Raw genomic sequence first — 17523 nt, 5'->3', positions numbered from 1 at the left:
CTGCATCACTCTCTTTTCAGTCTGTCCTTCCCTCCCTCTAGTTGGAGCATCACTCTCACTGATCTCTCTGTCTGACTCTCCACACACAGTCATCACTCTCTCTTTCCTCCCACTTCAGCATGGATGTCTGCAAAGATCAAGTACTTCAGGTTCTACACAGCATACATTCTCTGATAATAAATAGAGCCATATGAAACCTCCCTCCTGTGTCACTCTCAGTCTCTCCACCCCTCTCTTTTCATTCCTTCCACCCCACTCTCTCCAACCCCCAACAGAACCTCATCCCTCACGACTCACCAAACCCAACCCAACAGACAGGACAGAGGATCCACTGACTCCATCAATCACTCCCCTACCCACAATGCACTGTACATCCAGTAGGTGAACTGGTCCATGGGAGGTTCAACCTCACACAGTGACAGAGACTGAATGAACACAGACGGACATGAGACTTGGTACCTGAGGATGCGTCTCCCGCTGGGATAGAGGTCGGATTCTGAGTCTCTTCTCTAGTAGATGATCGTTTAGACTGGTCCAATGTGGAAACCTTCATGTCTGGAACAAAGCAACACAGAGCTGAAACAACACAACAGGGACAATAATTCACAAAGACGAAAGATTCTGAAAATCCAGAGCAACACACACAAAATGCTGGAAGAACTCAGCAGGTCAGGCTGCATCTCTGGAGGGGAATAAACAGTGAATGCTTTCAGGTGAGAACCTTCATCAGCACTGGAAAGGAAGGGGGAAGAAGCCAGAATGAAGAGGTGGGGAGGAGTACAGCTGGCAGGTGACAGGTGAAACCAGGTAAGTGGGAAGGTGGGTGGGTGAGGGAGGGGTTGATTTGAGAAGCTGGGAGGTGTTATGTGGAAGAGGTAAAGGGCTGAAGGCGGAGCAATCGAATCGCAGTGAACAGAATAAGAGATGGAGGGGGGGGGGGGGACCAGAGGGAGGTGATGGGCAGCTGAGGAGAACAGAGGGGTTAAGAGGGGAGCCAGAGTAAAAATGGAATTAGAGAGAAGTGGTAGGGGAGAGAAATTACTGGAAGTTAGAGAAATCAATGTTCATGCTATTAGTTTGCAGGCTACCCAGATGGAATATGAGTTGTTGGCCCTCCAGTCTGAGTTTGGCCTCATCATGTCAGTAGAGGAGGCCTTGGATAGACAACTGGGAATGGGAAGTTGAATTGAAATAGGGATCTTTACCTGAGCTCACAGACCCAGCTGGTGTGGTGGTCAAACCCGGAACAGATTCACCTGTCATTGAGCCCTGTGGTTCCGGAGTTATGTCTGACTGGGTATCTGTACGTGAGCTTGAAGACCCTGCTGTGGTGGTGGTCAAACCCAGGCCAAGTTCTGCAGTCACAGATCCCTGGGGTTCCCGAGTTGTGTCTGACTGAGAATCTGCAATAAGAAGATATACAAAGGAAGAGTAAAGTAGTGAACAGGTCTTACGTTCGATAAGGAAGGATCTCAATGGCAGGAATGGGAGGCTCAAGTCCAGGTCAAATCTGACTACCTCTACCCTCGTCTCCCAGATCTCTCTCCTCACATCTCCCTCTCGGCATTCACTCTCTTGTCAGTCTCTCCTTCCCTCCCTCCAGTTGGAGTGTCACTCTCACTGATCTCTCTGTCTGACTCTCCTCACACAGTCATCACTCTCTCCTCACTCACCTCATTCCTCCCACTCCACCATCCCACGTCTCTCTCCATCCCACTGTCCAGTGTGTTTTCACCCATTTCCTTCTGTCCACATACTGAATTACTCAAATCCCACTCCGATCATTTCTATGTCTCATCAGTCACCGTGTAACTCCTCACAGTCATTCCTCCCTCCTCTCTGTGACCATCCTCCCCTCTCAACTACAATGGGAGAAGGAACATCAGGACTTCACTGTGGCAGATGTATGGATGGAAATCTCTGTGGTCGATCTCTCTCTCTATCTCTCCCCCTCTCCCTTTCCCTGTCTCTCTCAACACTGCGGGAGTTTTCTGCTGATTCTCGAGTCGGAGAATCTCAGAATAAAAAGTGATGCAGCAGACTGTAAGATCATCACAGTGAAAATACAAATAATAATAATAATAATAATAATAATAATAATAAATAAGCAATAAACATTGTGAACAGGAGATGAAGAGTTCTTGAGAGTGAGTCCATAGGTTGTGGGAACAGTTTGAGTGGTGAGTGAAGTTTTACCCCTCTGGTTCAGCAGCCTAATTTCTAAGGGGTAATAACTGTTTCTGAACCTGGTGGTGTGTGTCCTGAGGCTCCTGTACCTTCTTCCTGATGGCAACAATGCAAAGAGAACATCGAACATAGAAATCTACAGCACATTACAGGCCCTTCTCTACAGTAACCGTGGTGTACAAAGGCTGATGTAAACAGCCTCTAGAAACTGTCTGGAATTTCCCTACTACATAGCCCTCTATGTTTCTAGCTCTAAGTACCTACCTAAGAGCCTCTTAAAAGACCCTATTGTATCTGCCTCTATCTGCATTCCACGCACCCACCACTCTCTACGTGAAAAACTTAGCCCTGGCATCCCCCTTGTACCTACTTCCAAGCACCTTAAAACTATGCCCCCTCGTGTTAGCCATTTCAGAACTGGGAAAAGCCTCTGGCTAGTCACAGGATCAATGCCTCTCATCATCCTATACCCCTCTACCAGGTCACACCTCATCCTCCATTGCTCCAAGAAGAAAAGGCCAAGTTCACTCAACCTATTCCATAAGGCATGCTCCCCAATCTAGGTAATATTCTTGTAAATCTCCTCTGCACTCTCTCTATAGTATCCCCATTCCTTCCCGTAGCGAGGTGACCAAAAGTGAACACTGGACTCCAATTGGGGTCTGACCAAGGTCTTGTATAGCTGTAACAACACTGTCAAATTGTGCAGCGGCTTTGAGTGTCCTATGGACATGGACCCCAAGATCTCTCAGATGTTCCACGCTGCCACTAGTCTTACCATTAATATTATAATGTCTTCAAATTTGACCAACTGAAGTGACGCACCTCACACTTATCTGAGTTGAACTCCATCTGCCACTTCTCAGAGCAGTCCTGCATCCTATCAATGTCTCGCTGTAACCTCTGACAATGCTCCAGACTATCCACAACATCCCCAACTTCTGTGTCATCAGCAAACTTACTAACCCCCCCCCCCAACTTCCTCATCCAGGTCATTTATAAAAATCATAAAGAGGAGGGGTCCCAGAACAGATCCCTGCAGAACACCACTGGTCACTGACCTCCATGCAGAATACAAACCATCTACAACCACCCTTTGCCTTCTGTGGGCAAGCTGATTCTGGATCCACAAAGCAAGATCTACTTGGATCCCATGTCTCATTACTTTCTGAATGAGCCTAGCATTATCAAATGCCTTACTAAAATCCATATACACTGCACCCACTGCTCTACCTTCATCAATGTGTTTTGTTACATCCTCAAATAATTCAATCAGTTTCGTAAGGCATGACCTGCCCATGACAAAGCCATGCTGACTATCCCGAATCAGATTATGTTTCTCCACATGCTCATAAATCCTGCCTCTCAGGATCTTCTCCAACAACTTGCCCATCACAGAAGTCAGACTCACTGGTCAATAATTTCCTGGATTATCTCTACTCCCTTTCTTGAACAACAGAACAGTATTTGCAACCTTCCAATCCTCTGGTACTTCACCTGTCCCCATTGATGATGCTAAGATGATCACCAGAAGCTCTGCACTCTCTTCCCTCACTTCCCTCTGTAACCTGGGGTATATCTCATCTGATCCCAGCGACTTACCTAAATTAATATTTTTCAAATGTTCCAGCACAGCCTCTTTCTTAATGTCTATATACTCAAGCATTTCAGTCCACTGTAAGTCATTCCCACAAATGCCAAGGTCCTTTTCAGTAATGACCGCTGAAGTAAAGAATTCATTAAGTACCTCCGCTACCTACTCTGGCTCCATGCACATTTCCACTATCGCTCCTGACTGGTCCTATTCTCCCACGGCTCATCCTCTTGCACTTCACATTCTTGTAGAATGCCTTGGGGATCTCCTGAATCCTGCTCACCAAGGCCTTCTCATGGCCCCTTCTAGCTCTCCTAATTTCAACCCTGAGCTCCTTCCTGGCACCCTGTAATTTTTTAGAGCTCTAACAGTACCTAGTTTCTTGAACCTTTCTCTTAACGCTTTTCTTTTCTCTTATCTAGATTTTCTACATTCTTTGTCCAGCATGGTTCCTTTACCCTACCATCCTTTCTGTGCTTCAATGGTACAAACCTTGCAGAACACCATGCAAATGTTCCCTGAACATTTGCCATATTTCTGCCATGCTTTTTCCTGAGAACACCTGCTCCCAATTTATGTTCCCAAGTTCCTGCCTAATAGCATATTCTCCCCACCACCACCACCACAATTAAATATTTTCCCAAATTGTCTGCTCCTATCCCTCTCCAGCGCCATGGTGAAGGAGATAGAGTTGTAATCACTATCTCCAAAATGCTCTCCCACCGAGAGACCTGACAGCTGACCAGGTTCATTTCCTGATACCAGATCAACCACAACCTCTCCCACAGTTGGCTTATCTGCATCAGGAAACCTTCCTGAACACACCTAACAAACTCCACCCCATCCAAACCCCTTGCTCTAAGGAGATGCCAGTCAATGTAAGGAAAGTTAAAATCACCCATCACAACACCCCTCTTATTATTGCCCCATTCCAGAATCTGCCTCCCTATCTGCTCCTCGATGTCTACTGGGGGGGGGGGGGGGAGGTTCTGTAAAAAAAAAACAGCAGAGTTATTGCCCTTTCCTGTTTCTGACTTCCAGCCACAATGACTCCATGACTTCCTCCTTTTCTGCAAACATGATACTATCCCTGAATAGTTGTGCCACTCCCCCACCTCGTTTGCCTCTCTACCTGTCCTTTTTCACACATCTAAAGCCCGGCACACTCAGCAGCCATTCCTGCCCCTGAGACATCCGAGACTGTAATGGCCACAAAATCATAGTTCCATGTATTGATCCACGCTCTAAGTTCATCCGCCTTGTTTATGATACTCCTTGCATTAAAACAGACACATCTCAAACCATCTGGCTGAGTGCTTCGGCTCTATCGTCTGCCTATCCTGCCTCATAATTCCCAACAATCTGTCACTACTTGTGCACCAACCATCCCATCCTCTGCCTCTTCACTAGTTCAAACCCTCCCCAATAGCATTAGCAAACCTCCCTCCCAGGATATTGTTTCCCCTCCAGTTTAGGTGCAACCAATCCCACTTGTGCAGGTCACCCCTTCCCCAGAAAAGGTTCCAAAGATCCAAGAACTCGAAACCCTGCCTCCTACACCACCTCCTCAGCCATCTGCACTATCTTCCTGTTCTGACCTTCACGAGCTCGTGGCAACAGGAGTAATCCGGAGATTACCACCGTGGAGGTCCTGCTTTTCAGCCTCCTTCCTAACTCCCTAAACTTACTGTGCATGATCTCTATCCCTCTCCTGTCTCATTGGTACCAACATGTACCACGACCTCCAGCTGCTCACCCTCCCCTTCCAGAATATTCTGCAATCGCTCAGAGACATCCTGGATCCCAGCACCCAGGAAGCAACACACTATCCTGGCGTCTCTTTTCCTGCCGCAGAATCTCCTGTCTGTCCCCCTAACTATCGAGTCCACTGTGACTATTGCTCTGCCTGACTTCACCCTCTCCTTCTGAAGTTCAGAGCTGACCACAGTGCTGTTGATCTGGCTGCTGCTGCCTTGCCCAGATAGGTCACCCCCCTCAGCAGTATCCTACCTGTTGCTGAGAGGAATGGCCACAGGGGCACTCTACACTGACTTCCTTCTCCCTTTACCTCTCTCGGTGTTCACCCATCTGCTCCCCGAATTCTGCACTCTGGGTCTAACACCTGTTCACAAGTCATATCTATCAATTGTTCCGCCTGCTGGATATTCCTAAGTTCATCCATCTCCAGCTCCAGCTCCTTTATGGGGTCTTTCAGGAGCTGGAATTGGCTGCACCTCCCGCAGGTGCAGTCATCAGGGAGACTATCCGGTTCCAGGAATTCCCACCTCCTACAGGGGGACCATAGAGAGGAGCTATAGGCAGGTAGTTACTCCAGGGCCTCGGGAGACAGAGAAGTGGGTAACAGTCGGGAGAGGGAAGGGCAAGAGGCAGATGCTAGAGAGTACCCCTGTGGTGGTCCCCCTTAAGAATAAGTACTCCTGTTTGAGTACTGCTGGAGGAGATGGCCTACCTGGAGGAGGCAACAGTGGTCACGCCTCTGGGGCAGAGTCTGGCTCTGTGGCTCAGAAGGGTAGGGAAAGGAAGAGGATGGCAGCAGTGATAGGGGACTCTATAGTTAGGGGGTCACACAGGCGATTCTGTGCATGCAGAAAAGAAAAGCGGATGGTAGTTTGCCTCCTAGGTGCCAGGATCCGGGATGTTTCTGATTGCGTCCACTATATCTTTAAGTGGGAAGGAGAACAGCCAGAGGTTGTGGTCCATATTGGTACCAACAATACAGGCAGGAAACGGGAGAAGGTCCTGAAAACAGACTACAGGGAGTTAGGAAGGAAGTTGAGAAGCCGGACCTCAAAGGTAGTAATCTCGGGATTACTGCCTGTGCCATGTGACAGTGAGTATAGGAATAGAATGAGGTGGAGGATAAATGCGAGGCTGAGAGTTTGGAGCAGGGGGAAAGGATTCAGATTTCTGGATCATTGGGACCTCTTTTGGGGTAGGTGTGACCTGTACAAAAAGGACGGGTTGCACTTGAATCTGACGGGGACAAATATCCTGGCAGGTGAGTTTGCAAAGGCTATGCGGGGGAGAGATAAAATAGAATTGCCGGGGTGTGGGAACCAAACTGAAGTGACGGAGGAAAGGGAGGTTGGGTCACAAATAGAGAAAGTTTGGAGACAGTGCGAAAGGGAGGATTGGCAGGTGATAGAGAAGGGACGCGCTCAGACCGATGGTTTGAGATGTGTCTATTTTAATATGAGGAGTATTATGAATAAAGTGGATGAGCTTAGAGCATGGATCGGTACTTGGAGATATGATGTTGTGGCCATTACAGAGACTTGGATGGTGCAGGGGTAGGAATGGCTACTTCAAGTGCCAGGCTTTAGATGTTTCCGAAAGGACAGGGAGGGAAGAAAAAGAGGTGGGAGCGTGGCACTGCTGATCAGAGATAGTGTCACGGCTGCAGAAAGGGAGGAAGTCATGGAGGAATCATCTATGGAGTCTCTGTGGGTGGAAGTTAGGGACAGGAAGGGGTCAATTGCTCTACTGGGTGCTTTTTATAGACCATCTAATAGTAACAGGGACATCGAGGAGCAGATACAGAGACAGGTTGTTGTGGTGGGAGATTTCAATTTCCCAAATATTGATTGGCATCTCCCTGGAGTGAGTGGTTTAGATGGGATAGAGTTTGCTATCTGTTTTCAGGCAGGTTTCTTTTATACAATATGTAGATAAGCCTACAAGAGTACTTCATCTGATATTGGGAAATGATCCTGATCAGGTGTCAGGTCTCTCACTGGGGAAGCATTTTGGAGATAGTTATCACAATTCTATCTCCTTTACCATAGCACTGGAGAGGGATAAGAACAAACAAGTTAGGAAAGTGTTTAACTGGAGTACAGGGAAATATGAGGCTATTCGGAAGGACTTGGAAGCATAAATTGGGAACAGATGTTCTCAGGGAAATATACAGCAGAAATATGGCAAACATTCAGGGGATATTTGCGTGGAATTCTGCAGAGGTACATTCCAATGAGACAGGGAAAGGATGGTAGGGTACAGGAACCGTGGTGTACAAAGGCTGATGTAAATCTAGTCAAAAAGAAGAGCTAATGAAGCGTTCAAAAAACTAGGTAATGATGGAGATCTAGAAGATCATAAGGCTAGCAGGGAGGAGTTTAAGAATGAAATTAGGAGAGCCAGAAGGGGCCATGAGAAGGTCTTGGCCAATAGGAATAAGGAAAACCTCAAGGCATTCTACAAGTATGTGAAGACCAAGAGGATAAGACATGAGAGAATAGGACAAATCAAGTGTGACAGTGGCAAAGTGTGTATGGAACCGGAGATGGCAGGGTATTAATGAATACTTAGCTGCAGTATTCACTATGGAAGAGGATCTTGGTGACTGTAGGGATGATTTGCAGTGGACTGAAAAGCTTGAGCATGTAGATATTAAGGACGAGGATGTGCTGAAGGCTTTGGAAAGCATTAAGTTGGTTAAGTCACTGGGACCAGACAGGATGTACCCGAGGCTACTGTGGGAAACAAAGGAGGAGATTGCTGAGCCTCTGGCAATGATCTTTGCATCATCAATGAGAACAGGAGAGGTTCCAGAAGATGGGAGGGTTGCGGATGTTGCTCCCTTATTCAAGAAAGGGAGAAGCAATAGCCCAGGAAATTATAGAACAGTGAGTCTTACTTCAGTGGTTGGTTATTTGATAGAGAAGATCCTGAGAGGCAGGATTTATGAACATTTGGAGAGGCATTATATGATTATGAATAGTCAGCATGGCTTTGTCAAAGGCAGGTGGTGCCTTACGAGTCGATTGAACTTTATGAAGATGTGACTAAACACATTGATGAAGGTAGAGTTGTAGATGTAGAGTATATGGATTTTAGCAAGGCATTTGATAAGGTACCCCATGCTAGGCTTACGGAACTCAACTCCATTGCCAACAGATTTATCTATTTCTGCACTTCTTGGCTCTGTACTCCCTAGTAGTTTGTCTAGACTAATTGTTAATCCTCTTGTTAGATACACTTTGCGAATATGGGCTCAGTTTAGGAAATTTTATGGTTTCTATGGTTTTTCCTTTTCTAGTCCTATCTTACATAATCACCTTTTTTTTACCTACTTTGTATGATTCAACATTCCATAATTGGTATAGGAAGGGCATTTGACATTTTGAAGATCTTTTTATCGATAATCGCTTCGCATCATTTCAACAGCTCTCTGCTAAGTTCAATCTGCCAAATGCCCATTTTTTTAGATATCTCCAAATTAGACACTTTATTAATCCTTTAATTCCTAACTTCCCTGAAATGCCTGAGAAAAATGTTATGGATTTCTTTCTTTCTATTAATCCACTGGGTAAAGGTTTATTATCATTTATTCGTGATAAATTAGCATTCTTACAGCGTGCCCCTGTGGATAAAATTAGAATGGCTTGGGAGCATGATTTAAACATCTCTTTATCTGATGAGATTTGGGACTCGATTCTCAAATCGGTTAATTGAACCTCTCTCTGTGCTCGCCATTGCCTTTTACAGTTTCAGATTGTTCATAGAGTCCATATGTCCAAATCTGAATTATCTCGATTTTACCCTAATATTAGTCCTCTTTGTGATAGATACAAAAGGGGCGAGGCCTCTCTTATTTATATATACTGGTCCTGTCCTAGCTTAGAGAAATTTTGGAAAGATGTCTTCATAACTTCATCCTATATTCTGAATCACCATTTAGAACCTAACCCTTTAATTGCTCTGTTTGGTTTTTTGGGTGAGACAGTAATACGTTTGAGTTTGACTAAGTGTCAAATATTATCTTTTGCTTCTCTCCTGGCTAGACGTTTAATCCTCCTTAGATGGAGAGATGTTGCCCCGCCCACGCATGCTCAATGGCTTAATGATATTATGTCCTGCTTAGACCTTGAAAAAATTAATTATTCAGTTCTTAATTCGGATATAAATTTCCATAAGGTCTGGGGACTTTTACTGAGTACTTTCATAACCTTCCTCTTAATTAAGGTTTTTTTTTCGGTCCCTTGCTTTCAGCTCTTTTTTTTTGGTAGTAGGCATTATTATCTTCTGTTTTCAAGTGTATTTACAGTTTTGGGGGTTTGAATGTCCTGATTTATATTCTCTATATTGTGTTGTGGTTGGTCTGGAGTTTATTTTGTTGTGGGGCTTGGGGAGGATACTAACTTTACATGACTTCAATTTGGGTGCTTTTTCAATTATCTTTTTTGTATTTTATTATTATTGTATGTTTATTTTTGCACTATTAATTTTCTTCATTTTGGTTTGGGGTTTTTTCTTATCTGTAGTGTTGTAGAAAATGCATAAAAAAAACAATTTAAAAAAAAAGGCTTACTGAGAACGTAAGGAGGCATGGGATCCAAGTGGACATTGCTATGTGGATCCAGAACTACTTTGCTAACAGAAGGCAAAGAGTGGTTGTAGACGGATCACATTCTGCATTGAGGCCGGTGACCAGTGGTGTGCCTCTGGGATCTGTTCTGGGACCCTTACTCTTTGTGATTTTTATAAATGTCCTAGATGGGGAAGTGGAGGGATGGGTTAGTAAATTTGCTGATGCCACAAAGGGTGGAGGTGTTGTGGATAGGGTGGAGGACTGTCAGAGGTTACAGCGGGACATGATGCCAAACTGGGCTGAGAAGTGGCAGATAGAGTTCAACCCAGATAAGTGTGAAGTTGTTCATTTCGGTAGGTAAAATATGATGGCAGAATATGTTATTAATGGTAAGACTCTTGACAGTGTGGAGGATTAGAGGGATCTTGGGGTCCGAGTCTGCAGGATGCTCAAATCAGCTGCGCGGGTTGACTCTGTGGTTAAGAAGGCATATGGGGTATTGGCTTCATCAATCGTGGAATTGAATTTACAAGCCGAGAGGTAATGTTGCAGCTATATAGGACCGTGCTCAGACCCCATTTAGAGTACTGTGCTCAATTCTGGTCACCTCACTACAGGAAGGATGTGGAAGCCATAGAAAGGGTGCAGAGGAGATTTACAAAGATGTTGCCTGGATTGGGGAGCAGGCCTTATGAGAATAGGTTGAGTGAACTCGGCCTTTTCTCCTTGGAGTGACGGAGGATGAGAGGTGACCTGATAGAGGTGTATAAGATGATGAGAGGCATTGGTCGTGTGGATAGTCAGAGGCTTTTTCCCAGGGCTGAAATGACTAGCACGAGAGGGCATAGTTTTAAGGTGCTTGGAAGTAGGTACAAAGGAGATGTCATGGGTAAGTTTTTTACGCAGAGAGTGGTGAGTGCGTGGAAAGGGCTGCCGGCAACGGTGGTGGAGGCGGATACGATAGGATATTTTAAGAGACTCCTGGATAGGTACATGGAGCTTAGAAAAATAGAGGCTATGGGTAATCCTAGGTAGTTCTAAGGTAAGGACATGTTCGGCACAGCTTTGTAGGCAAAGGGCCTGTATTGTGCTGCAGGTTTTCTATATTTCTATCTTTCTATTCCACTATCATATCTGCCACCCTGCCTGCACTGTACGATGGGTAACAAAGACCAGATCTTTTAACCTGTTTCTTTGGCCTCAGCCTCTTCTTATCAAAGCCTGACAACTCCTACCCTCATCACCGACCTACTTCCCAACAATGGCCGCCCCGTTTGCCCCTTCTGTACTTTTATTTAATTTGCAGTGCTCTGCTCCCTACGCTGATCAGACCTCTGGAATGTTCGAACGCCTGTCTCCTCCTTCATCGCTACGGGTTGGGATGAAATTCTGGCACTGACCATGGGGATCAGCGTTCCCTTAGATGATCCCACCACCAATTCCTGAGCTGTGGACCATCCTGCATCCATTGTTTCTCCCCCCACAACCCCCACAACTGTCTACAGCTCCCTCTCAGCACCCCTCCTCTCTCCAGTCTCCATCTTGTATCCCAGACCTCTCTCCCATCCCGACCTACAATCTCCCTCTGTTGTCCTCATTTTCCTCCCTCCTCCTCACTCCCCTTTCTCTGTCCATCACTCTCCCTCCTCTCCACTTTCCCACTTCCCTCCACCCCAGACATTCTCCTCTCACCCCTCCATTCTCCTCAATGTCCACCCCCCTCACTTGCGATGTTCAGCCTGGGGGCGGGGGGATACAGGGACTCAAGTCACCTCATTTTACCTCATGTCAGAGGTAAAGTTCTTTACATGGAGAGTGGTGGGTGTGTGGAACACGCTACAAAGGGTGGTGGTATAGACAGATACATTCGGGATTCTGTCTGTACCTCCTCCCCTTGCAGGGTGTTTCACACACCCACCACTCTCTGTGTAAAGAACAATTTCTGACATCCACCCTATACTTTGCTCCAGTCATTTGAAAATTACACCCCCTGGTATTAGCCACTTCCTCCCTGGGGAAAAGTTTGGCTGTCCACTTGATCTATGCCTCTTACCATCTTGTCCACCTCCATCAATCACCTCTCATCCTCCTTAACTCGAAAGAAAAAGCCCGCACTCACTCGACCTCTCTTCACAAGACCTGCTCTCTAATCCAGATATTGTCCTGGGAAATCTATTCTGCACTCTCTCTGAAGCTTCCACATCCTTCCTACAATGAGGTGACCTGTCACCCTCTCACACAAAATGAGCATGTGAAGATCATAAAGGGAAGAGAGGAGGGGACATTGAAAAGGGAGGGGTAAGAAGGGAATGACTTCCCCCCCACACCTCTAATCACCTCGCTTCATCCCACACACCGGACATTAAACCTATTCCCCACCTCCGGTCTCCCTCCACTTTCCTTTCCCCTGATGTCTCCTCCCCACCCTTCTTCCTCTCCCCTTCGTCTTCCCTCCACCCCAGTCTTTCCACTCCTACCCCTCCACTCGCCTTCACTCTTCCCCATTCCCTTCCTCCCCACCGTGGCCTTTACAATGTTTCCCTGCTCCCCATGTGTGTCAGGGCAGACTGGGTTGGGTGGTTCTGCTCACCTCATTATGGGAAGGATGTGGAAGCTTTCGAGAGTGTGCTCAGGCTTTTATCACTGGAGTGAAGGAGGATGAGAGGGGACTTGATAAAGGTGTAAAGGATGGGAAGAGGAATGGATCGAATGGACAGTCAGCTATTTATTTCCCAGGATGGATGTGGCTAATACCAGGGGCCATAATTTTCAAAGCTAATGTTTCTTCTTTATATTTTTTACACACAGAGAGTGGTGGGCGCATGGACGTCCTGCCAGGGGTGGTGGTAGATTCAGATATATTTGGGGTTTTTAAGAAACACTGAGATAAATATTGACATTATCCACACTGGTTCAGGAGCCTGATGGTTTGAAGGGTAGTGTGGGAGCTAAGGCTCCTGTACTTCCTTCCCGATGGCAGCAGTGAGAAGACAGCATGGACTGGATGGTGGGGTCCTTGATGATGGATGCTGCTTGTAGATGTGTTTAATGGTGGGGAGGGCTTTTCCTGTGATGGACTGGGCTGCATCCACTACTGTTCTGATCTTGGTCATTGGTGTTTCCATACCAGGCTGTCATGCAACCAGTCAGAAATAGTCTCCACCACACATCTATAGAAGTTGGTCAAAGCTTTAGGTGACAGACTGAATCTGTGCAAACTTCTCAGAAAGTAGAGGAGCTGCCATGCCTTCTTTGTAATGACACTTACATACTGGTCCCAGGACAGATCCTCTTATCGTACAAGATGTCTGTTCAAGAGTCTGATGACAGAGGGGGTAGAAGCTGTCCTTGAGTCTGGTGGTAGGTGCTTTCAGACTTTTGTATCTACTGCCCGATGGGAGGGGGAGATGACAGAATGTCCAGGGTGGGGTATTTGATTACGCTGGCTGCTTTACTGAGGCAGCAAGAAGGGTAAACAATGTCTGTCTCTACTTCTTGCCATAGTAATTCTAATATTCTAATAATAATCAGTTTATAATAATAAATTATAACTGAAGACACAGCAGATTTCTATAGGTGCACTGTGGAGAGCATTGTAACTGGTTGCATCATTGTCTGATATGGAGATACCAAAGCACAAGATTGAAAAAAGGTACTGAGGGTTGTAAACTCAACCAGCTCCACCATGGTCACTGGCCTCCCCACCATCGAGGACATCTTCAAAAGCGCTGGTCTCCTCCACATCCCTCTCCCTAAACTCCAACCTGATGACTAACTTCCCACTCTGTCCCCAATACCATCTCTACAAACTTATAAAAACAACTAAACCTGAGGCATGATGTTGATGGAGAGCTCAGCCAGGCACCATCTTGACCATCTATAGTACAACACTCCCCAGACACCATCTTGACCATCGATTGTACAACACTCCCAGACACCATCTTGACCATCGATTGTACAACAGTCCCCAGACACCATCTTGACCATCGATTGTACAACACTCCCTAGACACCATCTTGACCATCTATTGTACAACATTCCCCAGACACCATCTTGACCATCGATTGTACAACACTCCCCAGACACCATCTTGACCATCTATTGTACAAAACTCCCCAGACACCATCTTGACCATCTATTGTACAACAGTCCCCAGACACCATCTTGACCATCGATTGTACAACACGCCCCAGACACCATCTTGACCATCGATTGTACAACACTCCCAGACACCATCTTGACCATCGATTGTACAACACTCCCCAGACACCATCTTCACCATCTATTGTACAACACTCCCCGGACAACATCTTGACCATCTACTGTACAACACTCTCCAGACACCATCTTGACCATCGATTGTACAACACTCCCCAGACACCATCTTGACTATCGATTGTACAACACTCCCTAGACACCATCTTGACCATCTATTGTACAACACTCCCCAGACACCATCTTGACCATCTATTGTACAGCACTCCCCAGACACCATCTTGACCATCTATTGTACAACACACCCCAGACAACATCTTGACCGTCGATTGTACAACACTCCTCAGACACCATCTTGACCATCGATTGTACAACACCGTTCAGACATCACCTTGACCATCGATTGTACAGCGCTCAACAGACACCATCTTGACCATCGATTGTACAACACTCCCTAGACACCATCTTGACCATCTATTGTACAACATTCCCCAGACACCATCTTGACCATCTACTGTACAACACTCCCCAGACACCATCTTGACCATCGATTGTACAACACTCCCAGACACCATCTTGACCATCGATTGTACAACAGTCCCCAGACACCATCTTGACCATCGATTGTACAACACTCCCCAGACACCATCTTGACCATCTATTGTACAACACACCCCAGACAACATCTTGACCATCGATTGTACAACACTCCCAGACACCATCTTGACCATCGATTGTACAACAGTCCCCAGACACCATCTTGAGCATCGATTGTACAACACTCCCTAGACACCATCTTGACCATCTATTGTACAACATTCCCCAGACACCATCTTGACCATCTATTGTACAACACTCCCCAGACACCATCTTGACCATCGATTGTACAACACTCCCCAGATACCATCTTGACCATCGATTGTACAACACTCCCAGACACCATTTTGACCATCGATTGTACAACACTCCCCAGACACCATCTTGACCATCGATTGAACAACACTCCCCAGACACCATCTTGACCATCTATTGTACAACACTCCCCAGACACCATCTTGACCATCGATTGTACAACACTCCCCAGACACCATCTTGACCATCTTTTGTACAGCACTCCCCAGACACCATCTTGACCATCGATTGAACAACACTCCCCAGACACCATCTTGATCATCTATTGTACAACACTCCCCAGACACCATCTTGACCATCTATTGTACAACACTCCCCAGACACCATCTTGACCATCTATTGTACAACATTCCCCAGACACCAACTTGACCATCTATTGTACAACACTCCCAGACACCATCTTGACCATCGATTGTACAACAGTCCCCAGACACCATCTTGACCATCGATTGTACAACACTCCTTAGACACCATCTTGACCATCTATTGTACAACATACCCCAGACACCATCTTGACCATCTATTGTACAACACTCCCCAGACACCATCATGACCATCTATTGTACAACACACCCCAGACAACATCTTGACCATCGATTGTACAACACTCCCAGACACCATCTTGACCATCGATTGTACAACAGTCCCCAGACACCATCTTGACCATCGATTGTACAACACTCCCTAGACACCATCTTGACCATCTATTGTACAACATTCCCCAGACACCATCTTGACCATCGATTGTACAACACTCCCCAGACACCATCTTGACCATCGATTGAACAACACTCCCCAGACACCATCTTGACCATCTATTGTACAACACTCCCCAGACACCATCTTGACCATCGATTGTACAACACTCCCCAGACACCATCTTGACCATCTATTGTACAACAGTCCCCAGACACCATCTTGACCATCGATTGTACAACACTCCCCAGACACCATCTTGACCATCAATTGTACAACACTCCCAGACACCATCTTGACCATCGATTGTACAACACTCCCCAGACACCATCTTGACCATCGATTGAACAACACTCCCCAGACACCATCTTGACCATCTATTGTACAACACTCCCCAGACACCATCTTGACCATCGATTGTACAACACTCCCCAGACACCATCTTGACCATCTATTGTACAACAGTCCCCAGACACCATCTTGACCATCGATTGTACAACACTCCCCAGACACCATCTTGACCATCGATTGTACAACACTCCCCAGACACCATCTTCACCATCTATTGTACAACACTCCCCGGACAACATCTTGACCATCTACTGTACAACACTCTCCTGACACCATCTTGACCATCGATTGTACAACACTCCCCAGACACCATCTTGACTATCGATTGTACAACACTCCCCAGACACCATCTTGACTATCGATTGTACAACACTCCCTAGACACCATCTTGACCATCTATTGTACAACACTCCCCAGACACCATCTTGACCATCTATTGTACAACACTCCCCAGACACCATCTTGACCATCTATTGTACAACACACCCCAGACAACATCTTGACCATCGATTGTACAACACTCCTCAGACACCATCTTGACCATCAATTGTACAACACCGTTCAGACATCACCTTGACCATAGATTGTACAGCGCTCAACAGACACCATCTTGACCATCGATTGTACAACACTCCCTAGACACCATCTTGACCATCTATTGTACAACATTCCCCAGACACCATCTTGACCATCTACTGTACAGCACTCCCCAGACACCATCTTGACCATCTATTGTACAACACTCCCCAGACACCATCTTGACCATCGATTGTACAACACTCCCAGACACCATCTGGACCATCGATTGTACAACAGTCCCCAGACACCATCTTGACCATCGATTGTACAACACTCCCTAGACACCATCTTGACCATCTATTGTACAACATTCCCCAGACACCATCTTGACCATCTATTGTACAACACTCCCCAGACACCATCTTGACCATCTATTGTACAACACACCCCAGACAACATCTTGACCATCGATTGTACAACCCTCCAGACACCATCTTGACCATCGATTGTACAACAATCCCCAGACACCATCTTGAGCATCGATTGTACAACACTCCCTAGACACCATCTTGACCATCTATTGTACAACATTCCTCAGACACCATCTTGACCATCTATTGTACAACACTCCCCAGACACCATCTTGACCATCGATTGTACAACACTCCCCAGATACCATCTTGACCATCGATTGTACAACACTCCCAGACACCATCTT

The 17523-nt window shown here is 46.2% G+C and overlaps 1 protein-coding gene across 1 annotated transcript in view; it reads right to left on the bottom strand.

The window, feature by feature from the left end:
* Nucleotides 1-17523, bottom strand: part of LOC140722206 (uncharacterized) — a 49872-nt gene that overhangs the window by 9516 nt on the left and 22833 nt on the right. Inside the window, exons 6-7 of the mRNA XM_073036996.1 lie at nucleotides 1206-1403; nucleotides 460-576 (exon numbers count right to left, since the gene is read on the bottom strand). Coding sequence (XP_072893097.1) covers nucleotides 460-576; nucleotides 1206-1403 — 315 coding nt within the window. The remainder of the gene's footprint in view (nucleotides 1-459; nucleotides 577-1205; nucleotides 1404-17523) is intronic.

Source organism: Hemitrygon akajei, unplaced genomic scaffold (genome assembly GCF_048418815.1).
Source record: "Hemitrygon akajei unplaced genomic scaffold, sHemAka1.3 Scf000072, whole genome shotgun sequence".
Classification (NCBI taxonomy): Eukaryota; Metazoa; Chordata; class Chondrichthyes; order Myliobatiformes; family Dasyatidae; genus Hemitrygon; species Hemitrygon akajei.
This window is presented reverse-complemented; position numbering and strand designations above follow the sequence as displayed.